This window comes from Cotesia typhae, unplaced genomic scaffold, assembly GCF_013202065.1.
Source record: "Cotesia typhae breed Kobodo isofemale line unplaced genomic scaffold, CoteBio_Ctyphae contig_4, whole genome shotgun sequence".
In the NCBI taxonomy this organism is placed as follows: domain Eukaryota; kingdom Metazoa; phylum Arthropoda; class Insecta; order Hymenoptera; family Braconidae; genus Cotesia; species Cotesia typhae.
This window is the reverse complement of record NW_027423748.1, coordinates 6,191,848-6,206,602: the sequence shown is the minus strand read 5'-3', so window position 1 is coordinate 6,206,602 and position 14,755 is coordinate 6,191,848. Positions and strand designations below refer to the sequence as shown.

General features: G+C 27.6%; 3 protein-coding genes across 5 annotated transcripts in view; 2 read left to right on the top strand and 1 right to left on the bottom strand.

The window, feature by feature from the left end:
- Window positions 1-6,355, top strand: C1q-vp (C1q-like venom protein). Its single transcript, XM_074242787.1, has 3 exons — window positions 1-159; window positions 5,036-5,201; window positions 5,279-6,355. Coding segments are annotated over exons 1-3 (489 nt in total). The 5' UTR covers window positions 1-157; the 3' UTR covers window positions 5,600-6,355.
- The window catches only part of Adsl (adenylosuccinate lyase), a 38,230-nt gene continuing 29,730 nt past the window's right edge, over window positions 6,256-14,755 (bottom strand). For 2 of the 3 annotated variants that reach the window (XM_074242778.1, XM_074242780.1), the window contains 4 exons: window positions 10,564-10,767; window positions 10,206-10,488; window positions 9,821-9,972; window positions 6,256-8,670 (listed from right to left, as the gene is read on the bottom strand). In XM_074242778.1, the coding sequence (XP_074098879.1) occupies window positions 8,008-8,670; window positions 9,821-9,972; window positions 10,206-10,488; window positions 10,564-10,767 (1,302 nt within the window). In that variant the 3' untranslated portion in view covers window positions 6,256-8,007. Of the gene's footprint in view, window positions 8,671-9,820; window positions 9,973-10,205; window positions 10,489-10,563; window positions 10,768-11,017; window positions 11,081-14,755 lie in introns of those variants that run through there. The other variant, XM_074242781.1, reaches the window with a different exon arrangement.
- Ssk (smooth septate junction protein snakeskin) lies at window positions 12,710-14,573 on the top strand. The gene is made up of 4 exons (XM_074242405.1): window positions 12,710-12,864; window positions 13,250-13,456; window positions 14,108-14,227; window positions 14,310-14,573. The coding sequence occupies exons 1-4, from the start codon at window positions 12,814-12,816 to the stop codon at window positions 14,409-14,411; spliced, it is 480 nt and encodes a 159-aa protein (XP_074098506.1). The 5' UTR covers window positions 12,710-12,813; the 3' UTR covers window positions 14,412-14,573.

The window sequence follows — 14,755 nt, the reverse complement described above, 5'->3', positions numbered from 1 at the left end:
AGTGTGGAGCAGGTTGTTGCTGCTCGGAAGTGATATAAAGGTGTATCGTGGTACCGAGTGAGCTTAACGCACCTGGACGATCTCAAGGAAACAACGCTCCTCGTTGTTTCCAGGTTTACCCGGCCAGGGTGTTCCTGCCACACCACAATTTAACATCATGTAAGTTTTTATTGTTTTTTTTATCAATTTACGAACATTTATTCAGGATTTTTATTGTAATTTTGGAGATAGTATTGATTAAATTTTTTTTTGATCCGTAAAAATCGTGATTTTGTTTTTATTGAAGATTTATTGGCAATTTTTATTTTAAAATTGATTGAAGTGAATTTTTTATGAAGAATTTGACAGGAGTAATTGTGAATGATTATTTTAATTATTATTATTTTTTTTAATATTTGTTCGATTATTATTCTAAATTAATTGGCAAGTCATGAAGTGATAAATAATTTATTAACAAGTATTAAGTAATTCTTTTTTTATCACTAGAAAAAAAATTTATAATTTTTTCACTAAAATTATAGAAAAAAATTTAAGACATTGCAAAAATTTTAATATTGATAAAAAATAACAACAAATATTTATTGCTAGCAAAATTTTTTATGCAACTTTGTTTTTTGATAATTGAATGAATAAATTTGTGATTTGTTATTAATTAAATTTTTTTAAATCAACTACAAAATACTTAAATAGTAAAATTAATAAATATTTACAATAAATAAATTCTTACGAAATTATTTCAAAATAATTGAAAAATTCTTAATTGATTAAAAGTGAAAGAAATAATTATAATTATTAAAATTCTTTTTATAGATAAAAAAGTGAATTATTAATAATTACAATTTTTTTTTCATTATCCTGTAATTGATTTATGTAGAAAAAAATGTTACTAATAATATCAATTATCAATTTCGTAAAAATAAAAAATTTTTCAAAAAAAAAAAAAAAGAGAACGATTAATTGGTAAGATAAATAAACCTCGCTAATAATGCGGTTTAAACTTTAAGCATTTACTTATAATTATGCTCAATCATGTTTTGAAATTAACCAACTCTCCCCGTCGTAAACTTCGGACTGGAATCTAGTTACGTAAAATAATATATCCGTAAATGAGTGTTAATGTATTACATGGTTATGAAACATTATGATGATTAGTTGTTCAACGTTCTCTAAACACATTCAATTACAATCGTTCTTTGATTTTTTGTAAAATAACTACATAATTCGTTCTTTACCTATTCTATACTATTCAAATGACCTCTGGATCTAAAAATTCAATTTAATCAATTCATCTATTCATCTGATGCCAGATTTAGCTTCGATAAAAATGTTGTTACGTGAACATTGACGATTGACGGAAGTGTATTTTTTTTTGTAATTGTTATTATCATATCTATGTAATAAATTTTATTTTATTGACGGTATACTCGGCGTATGAAGTGTGAAAAAATAAAGTAGTACTTTACAAAGTAGTATAAATTACTATTAACATACTGTTATGACTTGTGACAGTTTCAAAGTCTATAGTTTAGAGTCACAAGTCTAGAATCTGGACAATCTAGTTCTAAACTGGACAAGGTTGTTAATATATAATCTATTCCGTGTCACGATTCTGCCTTGAGACCGTACCCCCTTAGGAAAGTGAAAGGGTCTTTAGAATTTAAACCCGTTGACTCGATTTATCAAGCCTTTTTTTAACATTTAACACCCACATCTAATCCACCTATGATTATCTCTTGTATACCAACAAATAGAATGTGACCTTTTTGTAAATGATATTAAAAAGCATCCTCAGTTGTCACGGCCGGTTTTGATTAATTATTAACTATTCTTCATTTAAAGGGCTTACTTGTACACTTACTTTCTTATTTTTAAGAATGTTATTCAGATTAATTCACATATTTCAACTTATTATTAAGTGTAAATTATTTTTGTTTATTTACATAACACTTATCAGCTAATAGGTCAATATTTTTCAATGAATTTAATTAGAAATTTTAAGGAATTTTAAAAATTTTCTTCGATAAAAAATTTTATTAGAAATATTTAATTCTTAATTTGAAAAATAAGTTTAATTGAACTTGTTAATAATGCAAATGGAAAACATATCATCAATTTATTAAGATAAGATATGAAATAATAATAAAAAATTCACATAACATATATTTTTGAGACTTTGAAAATATTTAACACTTTTATACGTAAATTTAACATTTATTGTATTAAATTAACACACAAAAGTGTTAAATATTTAATACAAAAATTTTTAACACAAAATTTTTTGACGCATAGACGCAAAATTTTTTACTGTGCAGTCATTCAAGACATTAGTAATTTATGCGACTTTAAATAAATAAATAAAAAAAAAAAAAATTTTTTTAATTGAAAAATTCCTGTAAATTATATTAAAAATGAATGACAATGATATGTTCTAATCTAAAAAAAAAAGAAACAATGGGTGTGTTCGAATTTTAATGACATTTAGTCAGTACACTTGAACCGTTGTTTTTATTAACCATTTATATGAAGTAAAAAGAATAGATAGTAATAATTTGAGCCGGTTCAATGAATACCTCATGATTTCTAAATTAACCAATGAAGAATAGTATTAAAAAGTATAATAAAGAAATATTAGAAATTTTTTTATGGTTCCGTTAGGTTGTAGCTTGTAATCAAGATATCTTACAAAAAAACTCAATGGTTCTCTCTTATAATTTTTTTACTACTCTGGAACTGAAGTCAACATAATTTTATTGAATATCATTGTTTCTATTATTTTTTTTTTTTTTTTTATAATAAACTAGCTTTTACCCTTACAACTAATTTTTTTTTCTATCGTAAAAAAAAATTTTTTTTTTTTAATAAAAAGTTTCATGATGATCAGTTTAGTATTTTTCGCGTGAGAGTGTAACAAACAAACTTACATTTACATTTATAATATTAGTAGAGATTTATTTGAACAAAAATTTCTTTTTGAATAATTAATCAAATACAAAATGACAAGAAGAAGAATGTAAAGAATATTTAACGATTCGAGTTACTTTACCGCCGTCGGGTTTCGAACCCAGCCCGTCTAGATTAAGATCTCGCGACTCCGACAATCGGCCACAATAAATAAATACAATTAAGTTGTCCGCAAATTAACAGAAAAAAAATAAATTCCCCGATAACAAGGTCAAGTAAATAACTGTTATTATCACTTTCTTTTCTTCAGTTCCGATTAGAAAGTGGGGTAAATCGATGGTGCGTGAACCCACCACAACTCTTGTTTCCTTATTAGTTCATGTTCTCGTTTGATTTGTTATTCGGTCAGTGCAGCGTGCAGCTCAAGTTCCACTTTTCATTTTTAAAACTTTCCGGTTCTCGGAGAAATCGTACCTTCATTTTTATTTATATATATATATTTTTTTTTATTTAAACAAAGGAAGTTACAATTTATTACAAAGATTAATTACCATAAAACTATGCTTTTTACTATCAGGAATTTTTAAGAAGAAATTTATTAGAAAGTATTTCAAATAAAACGCTTGAAGGTAAATGAATGTTTTTTTGTAATTTACAAAATGTCGTTCATTATTCTTGAAATGACCGGGTAAAGATGATGGTTATCTGATTGGGTTTGACCTCGAGTGAAAGGAGAAGAGCCTTCCTTCTTATATTACATTCTCCTACTTATGTTTATATTTATATATTTATATGACTTGAATAATCATGTATTAAAACATGACCAAATGCGTAAACTTGAGAAATAAAATTTTATTCGCGAAATCACATGCCACTTTTTTATATTACATAATTTGCTAAAACTTGTTTTCTCTTCTCACGTGTCTAGTGTTGAATTATCTGCTCAATCGCCGTGTCCGTATCTTGTATCTAAAAAATCAAAATATACTGAGCTAAAATTACGTAACTGTGAAGTTAAATAAAAATAAATTCCGGGAGAAACAATATCCTTATCGCTTACCAATTATTTAAGTCGATAAAAATTTCATTTCTTCTTTTACAGTCGTTAGTATTGTGTTTGAATTTTATTACATGTTAAATTATGTATCTCTTGTTTTACGATTCACCAAGTTGTAATGTTTATACAAGTGTAATTGGCTATAACTAGACTTTAGTATTTTTAATTTTGTAATAGTAAAAGTATAATTTCATTTTGCAAATCATTTTCTATTTATGTTCATTTTTATTGTGATTTTTTTTTATTTACTAGAAAAGTTGAAATATTTTGTAAAAATTAAATTAAGTTAAGATTTATTATTTAATAAAAAAAATAAAAATTAATTTTTTCAAAAATTAAAAAAACAACAATATTAAAATAAAATTTAATCATTATAATTTTTTACCAAAAATTTAATGATTGAAAATGACTTTGAGCTCAGTCGTTTCAATTAAAACAAATAATTCCAATTTTTTTTATAATTTATTGAAGTAAAATAATTTTACAAACAATTAAAAAATTAATTATTAATTATCAAAGTTCACTGTTGATTATTTTATGCTAAAGAAGAAATGCTAAGTTACGTTTAGAGGTTTGAAAGTGTTCAAGGATAAAAAATTTAAGATAAAATTACGAGTATGACAGTTATTATGTAACAAGAATATTTTATTTCGTACCAACGTGATTTATCAATAGTAAATTAAATAATTACATTGGAAAAAATTAATGATTCTTAACAAATTGTATGATTTAAATGAATCATGGAATTAACGTTGTTCCGAGCTCAACTTACACACTTACATTTTTCGTATATTTTTGATCATTCATTAAGTTTCCGACTTTTTGTAGACAAAGATCTTATAGAAAATAATTAAGAAAAAAAATTTCTTTTGAAAAAAAATAGACATTGCTATTACAATAAATTATTTTATTGTAAGTTTTTAAAAAATTATTTTTTAATTAAAACATTGTCCATTTTTTTCAAAATAAATTTATTCTCTCAGTTTAGCACTAGTTCTGTTATTTTTACACGAATGATTAATTTAAACACTCGCAATAAATTATTTAAATCAAAACGAATGAATAATTTTTTTTCAGGTTGGTGTGGACGGTATTACTGATATTAACAACAAGTCTCCTGACAAATGGGGCCAAACCAAACCCACCATCATCTGGTATCACGACCGTAGGCTCGCTGAAACTAGCTAATGCCGAAGATTGTGCTGGAGTAGTTGCATTCTCCGCAACATCAGGACTTAAAACCGTAAGTATTATTTTTTATAGATAAATACCATCTCTATTGGACTATTTTTAGTAAACTAATAAATGTTAATTCCACAGAATACCCGACTGAAATTCTCGCAGACGCAAGTAAACAAAGGCGTCGGATACGTCGCAGAAACAGGAATATTCACGACTCATTGCCCCGGATTGTACCAATTCAGCCTAGCTGGATATGGTACCGCCGACTTGAAGCTGACACTAAAGCGCAAAGCTAACAGATCAGATGATTGGACCCCCATAGTGTCCACCGGAATTGGCGGCGGCTCAAATCTTGTCTTCCTGGACTCCGAGATCGGTGATCAGCTTGCCGTTTTCGTGGACTCCGGCAACCCCAATGAAGGAACATCCTTCTCAGGGTACCGAGTCGCCAAAAAATAACCCAAGTTCATACGGCAACAGACGATTTAAATACATAAAAAGTATGAATCGATAAAAATAAGGCCGTGAGCCTGATCGGAACATTCCCACCAACTTTAAATTTATTTTAAATGTTTTAATAATCGAGAGATTCGATAGGGAGAAATTGGATTATTATTTAAACAACTAAGCGAGATTTTTAAATTAACCGCATGGACGCTACTCCCGATGTACCTTTACATGGCTTTAAATCATTTGAGTTTACAATTTGGTTTTTGTTTTGTTAACTTTAATACAACATTTATTTTTATTGACCTATCGATTGATAAAACCACTGTGATAGTTCCTAAACTTTAACTTTTCTTTATCTCTTACTTTTACATATATTTTTCATAGAGTTTTATGTTACTTTTAAATCTTTACTTTTTTCAATTCTATAAACTTTTTTTCTTTTTTATTCTTCTTACTTCATTTTCCTTCTTCCACTTTTTCTTAACTATTCTTCATCCTGACCTATACTTTTACTATTTTCTTCTACCTCTACTCTTCTTTTTTTTATCTTCAACTTTTCTTCTTTAAACTCAAAGCACAAAGATGCTTTACAATTCTTACAATTTACTTTCTCTTCTCCTTCTACCTCTTCATATTTCTTCTTCTTTCTCTTTCGTTTTTCCTCCTCCTCCTCCTCCTCTCTCTCTCTCTCTCTCTCTCTCTCTCTCTCTCTCTCTCTCTCTCTCTCTCTCTCTCTTTCTCTTTTTCTCTTTCTCTTCTCTAAAAGCATGCCTCTACTCTCTTTTCAGTTGTCCTGAATTTCAACATCTTATCTAAACTCTCAACTATTTCTTCACCTGTTGCTCAATGTAAATCCTTCTCTGTCTCTAAATCACTTCAACTCAAACTTTCCTATCCTCTTTTTTTTTTTCAATAATATTTTATCAGTTATCTTCTAAGTACTTTCTCTACCCACCAGTATTATGATCTCGAAATTGTACGCTGCGTCTTGCCGTCACGTACTTGAAAAAAGACAATACACTGGACTTTCTACTACATTTTTTAACTCTATTATTCTTTCTACCACTTTGTTGCATCTTATACCTATTCTTCTTTACTCTTGCTCATATCTCTTTCACTTTTTTAACTCTTCTCTTCCCTTTCCTCTTCTCTTAATTTCCTCTTACCTTTCTTTTCTACTATCCTTTACTTCTCATCTCTTTATTCTATTCTTTTCCTTTCTTCTTTACTATTTTTCTTCACAAAATTTTTATTTTCCTACAAAAATAAAACTTTTACTTTTCTTCTTTTTTATTCTAAAAAAAAAATTACTTCTCCTTTCAAACTATTATCTTTCTACTTTTTTCTCTGTACTATTCTAAACAACTTTAATATTTTAATATCTCTCCGCCTCAAATTCTTAAAATTTTCTTTTCAATTTTCTAAATGTCTCTTTCAACTTTGTAAAATAAAAATACTTTGCATTTATCTTCTTTCTAATTTTTATTGTCTATCTTTCTTTTTTCTCTACCTTATTTTACTATACTTCTCTTTCTTCTCAAACTATTTCTTCTCTCTACTATCTAAACTTCTTTTCCTAACTCTAAAAATCTATTCTATACTTCAATTCTTCTTTCTTCCTTTCTCTTTCTCAACCTTTAATTTCTTCTTTTCTTCTTTCAACTCTTCCTCGTCTTCTCACTTCTTCCTTTCCACGATCTAAAAATCTGTACCACCGTTTTTCCTCTAGTCTATCAGTAAACTTTCACTTTTACTATAATTAATTTATAAATCTATACTGTCGATATCTTTTATAATACTACTCTTACCAATAACTCAATCTTTACCATTATTGTTATTTTTTACAACTTTATTTCTGAATGTACAAACCTACTATTTTCACGTTTTTTTTTTTTTTTTTTTTTCAACTTTTAAATGCAAATAAAAAATAAATGTTATCTTTTTTTCTTATCTTTATTTCTTTTTTACTATTCTCCTATTTCTTAACTTTACTATCTACTATCTACTATCTTCTCTCAACATCTACTTCCTTTCGGACCTATCACACCTAAAAATCATAAAGAGGTAAACACTGAAGTTGACAAAAATTAAAAATTTTTTTTTAATTTTATAGTAATTAAATTATTAAAAAAAAATTTAATTAAAAAGTTTCACATGTGAAAATTGATAAAAATTACAAGTGAAAATTTTTAGAAGCATTTTTTTATTGTAATTAATTTAAAAAAAAGATATTAAAAATTTTATAAAATTGTTGAATGAAAAATGAAATATTAAATTGTTATGTCAAAAATTATTTTATTGTATAAAATCAATGTTTTATATATATCTATAAACAGATAAAAAAATTATTACAAGTACTGACAATTTTTTTCTGAAAAGAAAATTTTTATTCGAAATCAGCAATTAAATGAAAAAATTTAAATATTAAGATCAACACGTCCTTGTTCCTGTCCAGCGTAGATCTCTAAGACTGGCAGAACATCTTTTTGAAGAAATTCTCCAACTTGTTCAGAACAACGACCAATGAATGTCGAGGCATCCAGAAGACTATCGAGTTGGTTCAAAATCGGCTTAAAATACGGATCTTTTTTGACTCTATCGACAAGATCGTTGTCGAGGCCGTGCTGCTTGACCTGGGCACCAGCTTCATGAGATAAGACTCGTATTTTTTCATGACACACTTGCCGATCGCCACCTACCTTTACCATCGCCATGATGATGTTCTCTGTGGCCATAAAAGGTAATTCCTGGGTAACGTGTCGCGCAATGACTTTAGGATAAACGACAAGACCTTCTGTGATGTTCTGGAGAGTCATCAGGATCACGTCTGCAGAAAGAAACGCTTCAGCAAGGGTTATTCGCCGGTTTGCAGAATCATCCAGAGTTCGTTCCATCCACTGACTCGCAGCCGTTTGGAGAGTATTATTCTGCAGGCTCATTAGATGACGCGCAATACTGCAGCAACGCTCGGAACGCATTGGGTTCCGCTTATATGCCATCGCGCTAGAACCTATTTGCGTTGATTCAAACGGTTCTTCTATTTCTTTCATGCTGGCTAGAAGTCTGATGTCAGTGCAGATCTGTAAATAGAAAATTATTATTATTGCAATGTTAAAAAAAAAGATTCAGTTATTTTCCGAAATTATTTTGAAATAAATTTCCCTAATGATAATTGTACTTCTTGAAGTATCAGGCATCTTGATCCTCCGACAAAATATCCCCGAAACTAAATATCACACAACAGCTGCCCAATTTTAAAACACAGTAGCTGCGAAATTTTTAGATTTGATTTTTTTTCAGTATTGCTACATTTCTGACAACTTTTAAACCTTAATTTCAAGTAATTTTTCTTAAATATATTTATATTTAAGTATTTTTTATTCATAAATCAAATTTTTTATCAGTTTGGCCCGCAAACTTTTTTTTTAACAAGAAAAATTTTTAAAAATCTTCAAATTATCAGTTATTGTGTTTTGAAATTGGGCAGCTGTTGCCACAAAATCCATAAAAAGGAACAACACGGTAACAAGCTTGTGTGTTGTCAATTTAATTATTAAAAATATTTTGTCCGGAGATATTTTGCAAGGCATATTTCAAGAAGATTATGACATTTTTTTTATTGAAAGATAAAATAATTCCCCATCAAAATTTCAGATCAATTCACCACACCGTTTTTAAGTAATTAATTTTCGAAATTGTATCTTTTACACATAGAGGTATAGAGAGATGGCACAGCTAGTATGAAATCTATTTGCATCATTCAAGTGGTACGGATTTTTGTCTTGTAATTTTACCATTATGTTGTTAAATAAATAATAAGCTAATTTTTTAGGCATATTCATACGAAGATTAAATTTAATAAATTGATTTAAAACTTACAAGGTAATATCATAATTTTACCATGCATAAATTATTAATTTGTGTCGTAGACTCGATATTTAATTTTAAAATATGTTTGTATGTTTATACTAAAAAGTTAATAAATTTATGAAAATTTTGAACAGAGTGTAAATTCGAGAAACTTTAAATAATAGAAAAAAAATATTACTATTGATTAGAAGATTGAAATTTTCGAACTTTGAAAAGATTAATCTACAATAATTATCCTAATTTTTTGATTTTTAATAAATTAATTCAAAGATTTAATATTCAACACATGATCCGAAAAATTCTGAGGTATGAAAAAACATTTGATTATTCAACTTAATTATTTAAAAAAATATATATTACTTTATGAATAGTAGCACCAAGAGATGCCAGTACGCCCACGCATTTGACGTCAACTTTTCTGCTGTAGGTTTGACCAGTAACGGAATAGTATTCGTAAAATCCAGCCATTTGAGTAACCAATGCGTCAAGCTGTTTAACTTTTGTCGAATCACCTAGAAAATTAAATAAATAAATTAATTTTAAACAAAATAAATTTTTATTTTTATTAAATTGAAACTTTTTTCATTATATTTAAAATATATGTCTCTAACAAGTGTCACTTGGTCAGTACTCAGTTAAATTTATCACATGACAATTAACTCTGCAGTGTAAATTGCTAAATAGAAAGCGGTAGAGTGAAAAATTTATTTTTTAACATCAAGTTAGTAATTATAATTATAATTACCATTAAATAGCTGAAGAAACGAAGCTTGCGTCCCGGTTGTTCCTTTAACTCCGCGGAATTTCAATCTGTCACGGGCCTCTCGAAGATCGTACTCATCTGCGAGTAAATCATACAGCCAGAGCGTTGCTCTTTTGCCGACGGTCGTCAATTGAGCCGGCTGAAGATGGGTAAATGCCAGAGTCGGGAGATCTTTGTATTCTTCAGCGAATCTGGCGAGTCGCTTGATTACACCGCCAAGCTTTGGTAACAAGATATTGAATCCTTCTTTGAGTTGAATAAGATCCTGAAAAGTTTAACAAAGTTTTTATTAAAAAAGTACTTTAAAAATTAAAGGCATGAGAAATTATTCATGACTTACGGTATTATCACCGACGTAACAACTGGTAGTTCCAAGATGAATAATCGGAGCAGCTTTGGGGCATTGTTCACCGAGCACGTGTACATGAGCCATTACATCGTGTCTTGTAGCCTTTTCTTCCTTTGCAGCTGCAAGAAAATCTATCTTGTCTACACAAGCTTCCATTTCTGATATTTGGTCATCTTTTATGTCGAGACCCAGCTCCTGAAACATTCATTTGAATTTATAAAATATATCGAATTTGATTAGATCTACTGTTAAATTTATTTGCGGGTGAACATATCGCGTTACAGATGCCATAAGGGCGTATAATAAAAATTGTTTTTTTTTGTCTAAAAAAATTTTTAGTTTGAAAAAAAATTTTTTTTTCGCTTTTCTACACGTTTCATACAAAAATACGTTAATTCCCGAAAAAAAATTTTTTTTATACGCCCTTATGGCTCCCGGGACTCACCTCGGATGCCGGTAAATCTTCTTTCCATGATTCTAAAAGTTTTTTCATCGATCAATATAGTTTGTTTGAATATTAAATAAATATAGTTAAAAAAAACTAAAGAACACGCTTTTATAAATAATATCGAACTAAAAAGTGGAAAATAAAAAGTGGAAAATAATTTTAAAAATAAACTCCAAAAAGTAGTATATAAAAAATACTAGCAGAACTGAGAGAAAAGCGTGGGGCGCCTTGTGCCATAATTTTCATATATCGAGCGCCCCACGCTTTTCTCTCAGTTCTGCTAGTATTTTTTATATACTACTTTTTTGAGTTTATTTTTAAAATTATTTTCCACTTTTTAGTTCGATATTATTTATAAAAGCGTGTTCTTTAGTTTTTTTTAACTATATTTATTTTTAACTTTTTAGTTCAAAATATTCTTTAAAAGCGTGTTTTTTTAGTTTTTTTAAACTATATTTATTATGAATTATTTCTTAGTCGTTCCATTTCATCTAATGCTTCGCTGTTACATAGGGTTTTACCCGTCAACTTGGAGCAATCAAATTTCTGGAATGATCTAGAAAGATTCCAAATCGTGTGCAACGGCTGAAATCGGTATGGAATGTTCCCGAAAAGTCTAGAAATTTCTGGAATGATCTAGAAAGATTACAAATAGCTTCGAGATATAACTTCGGGATGGTCATCAGAGGATTCCGGGTTGATGTACGGGTTTATCTGTGCCATTCCCGATGAAAACCTACGGAGGAAAACACCTGGTTTCGAGATATAACTTCGGGATGGTCATCAGAGGATGACTAGAAAGGTCATCACCTGGGTTCTAGGTTGATAATAATCAAAATTTAAATAATATCATTATGGTAGTCTCTTTATGCAAAGGAGAGTTACATACAAACATACAAACATACAAACATACAGGTGAAGTTAATAAAAGCGTGTTAAAAATATTACATTGAGAGAAAAAATTTCTTTTTAAAAAAGTGAGCAATGTTGTCGTAAGAAATTAATTTGTTAAAAATTTTCGACAGTTTTATTTCTCAGCTGAAGAAATAAAAATTTTTCTCACAGTAAGTTTTTGTTGAAAAAAATTTTTCTTAATTTGGAAAAAAATAATTTTAGAGGAAAATTTATATTGTCTATTTAGAATTGTTTTTTTCTCAATCAAAAAAATTTTTTTTCCACACGAAAAAGTACTAAACAATAAAATTGAAATTTGGTTTTTTTAATTGTTTTTGCATTTTACATTACTTAAAAGTTTTTTTCTTAAAAGATTTTTTATTAATATTTCTTTTTCATATAAATCAATCCAAATTATTACTCAATTCAGAGTAAAATCTATTTTTTAAAATATTAATTCATAAAATTCTACTAAATGTCATTTTTTAAATGAGACAGTCATATTTTTATCAACTAAAGAAATATATTGCAAGTCATTAATAAAATAAATGAAATAATTGCTTACATTCAATTAACGGTATCATTCATTAAAAATTAATGTATGATTATGATAGTTTCTAATGACGATAATTGAATCATAAGTACTAAACATAAATAAAAAATAAAGAGTAACGTAAGTGGAACAGATGCTCTGTTTTTATACTCTTCGGGATTTATTTTCTCGCTTTAACCTGTTATCTGATAAGATAAGAAAGGGCTTGGTTCATTGTAGAAGTTATTATCATCTCCGTTGATTCATTTCAGTTAATCGGTAACTAAAGATCAAGACACTCGTCTAAAAATTTTCAATTTATATTACATTGATATTTAATAATTAATAATTACATTTAAATATCACCATGGTTTCCGTAGTGTCGGTAGGCAGTATCAGTATAAAAGTGCTTAAATTGGTGAGAATCTAGTTCAATAACCTTTATTTATTAACAAATAATCAGAAATTTTATTTAGTGCGTTTTATCGCGACCGATGTCAGCAGTTTCAAATATCCATACAACTCAGATAATTTTTAGTTGTTGCGAAAATTCCTCAAAGTTTATTAATAATACTTAAAAAATATTTTGCAATAACGCAAAGAAAAGAATTCCTGAATCACTTATTACAGCGTATCAGAGCGTAAGATAACGAGTATTTGTAAAGAGATAATTTTCGGTGACACATGCATAGATAGAGCATGGACTTCCTATTCTAGTGTTAATTTGTCAATATTTTTTATTCAAATTTTATTATTTTTATTAATCATTACCGATATAGTATAATTGAATGAAATTATTGCAGGTAATGAACTTAATTATTCTCATCTTGTATCGAACGGGATATGGAGGAGAATTTCTAGGTGTGGGTGGAACGTGGAACCTAAACGAGGACAAGAGCCCCGACGCAGAAATCGTTGCTTCCGGTGTCTTTGTTGGTTTTTTCATTTACACCAGCGTTGTATTGATGACTTATTGTTTTGGTAGTACGGAGCATAAAAAAAGTCTTGTTGTAAGTTTATTATTATATAGAATATTAATCATAAATTTTGGTAATTATAATAAAAATATCTCAAAGTTTCTTTGAAAAAAATGAAAACTTTCTTCGTAATAAAAAATTGATCAATTTGCAATTTTTTGTTCAAATTTATAAAAAAAAGTTACTGGGTATAAATTATCTAACGTAATTATTTATTTATTTTTTACTCGAAATTTTCATAGAAAATTTAATTTTCTATATTGATAAAAAATTTAATTTTTTTTTTCAAGAGAAAAAATCTAGAGCTAAAATCATTTTTAAAAATTGTATTTTTTTTAAATCGAATAGAAAAATTTATGTAATTAATTTTTTTGGGTTAAAAAATTAAAAGTTATAAATTTTAAGAGCTCGTCACTTTTTTTCATCACATATTCAATTAATTAAATTTTTTATATTAAATTTACCACCTATTTTATACTTCCATATTTTTTTTACGGATCAATCAAAAAATAATCCATCAAATTATTTTTTGAACCTAATTGATTGGTTTAATTTCACAAAACAACTAAAGTAACAATTTTTGTTCTACTCAAAATATTTTTCAATATTTTAATTTTTGTTATAAAAAAACAAAAAATTTACTTTACATTTAATTAATTGTTAATTAATTATATATATTTTCAGGAAATAATTATGAATATCGTAGGAATGTTCATGTTCCTTGCCGTAGGAGGAACAGCTCTACATTATTGGCACGGTTATCAATCGGAACACAAGTATATCCACGTCGCAACAGAGAGACAAGTAGGATTAAAATTTTTAACTCTACTGACAAGCTTCTAAATTATTGTCATGCAAATTATTTCTCCTTGATTTTTTTTTTTAGATTGGTCTAGCCGTGGGCTCGCTTTGTGTTTTGGAAGGAGCAGCGTATCTACTCGATACTTTATTGAGTTTCTACGAATTCGCTCAGAGTGAATATAATTAAGATTAATCAGTTAATGCAATCTACAGATTATTATTCTTTTTTTTCGTATTTATAATTTTCATTTTGTGGTACAAAAGACCTATTAAAATGTAAAATTATTATTATTAACTGAAAGTATGACAAATTTTTGTACTGATAAATAAGAGTAGTAATTATTTATATAAATTTTGTATGCAAATAATGTAAAAAATTTTTTTCTTTTATAAAAATTTTTTTAAACCGTAAAAAAAAACTAAAATCATTTTTTAGAAATTTTTTTGTTAACACGCGATCTTTAAATTAAAAAAAAAAATTAATCAAAATTTTTGTCAAATTTTGGAGAAAAAATTTTTAATTTTCCATGA

Bases quoted from the DNA above. Each gene is read 5' to 3' on its own strand.
- Ssk (XM_074242405.1), top strand. From the start codon at position 12,814: ATGGTTTCCGTAGTGTCGGTAGGCAGTATCAGTATAAAAGTGCTTAAA. The intron at 13,457-14,107 runs GTAAGTTTATTA...ATATATTTTCAG, and splicing joins AGCATAAAAAAAGTCTTGTT to GAAATAATTATGAATATCGT. The intron at 14,228-14,309 runs GTAGGATTAAAA...TTTTTTTTTTAG, and splicing joins ACGTCGCAACAGAGAGACAA to ATTGGTCTAGCCGTGGGCTC.
- C1q-vp (XM_074242787.1), top strand. The intron at 5,202-5,278 runs GTAAGTATTATT...TTAATTCCACAG, and splicing joins CAACATCAGGACTTAAAACC to AATACCCGACTGAAATTCTC.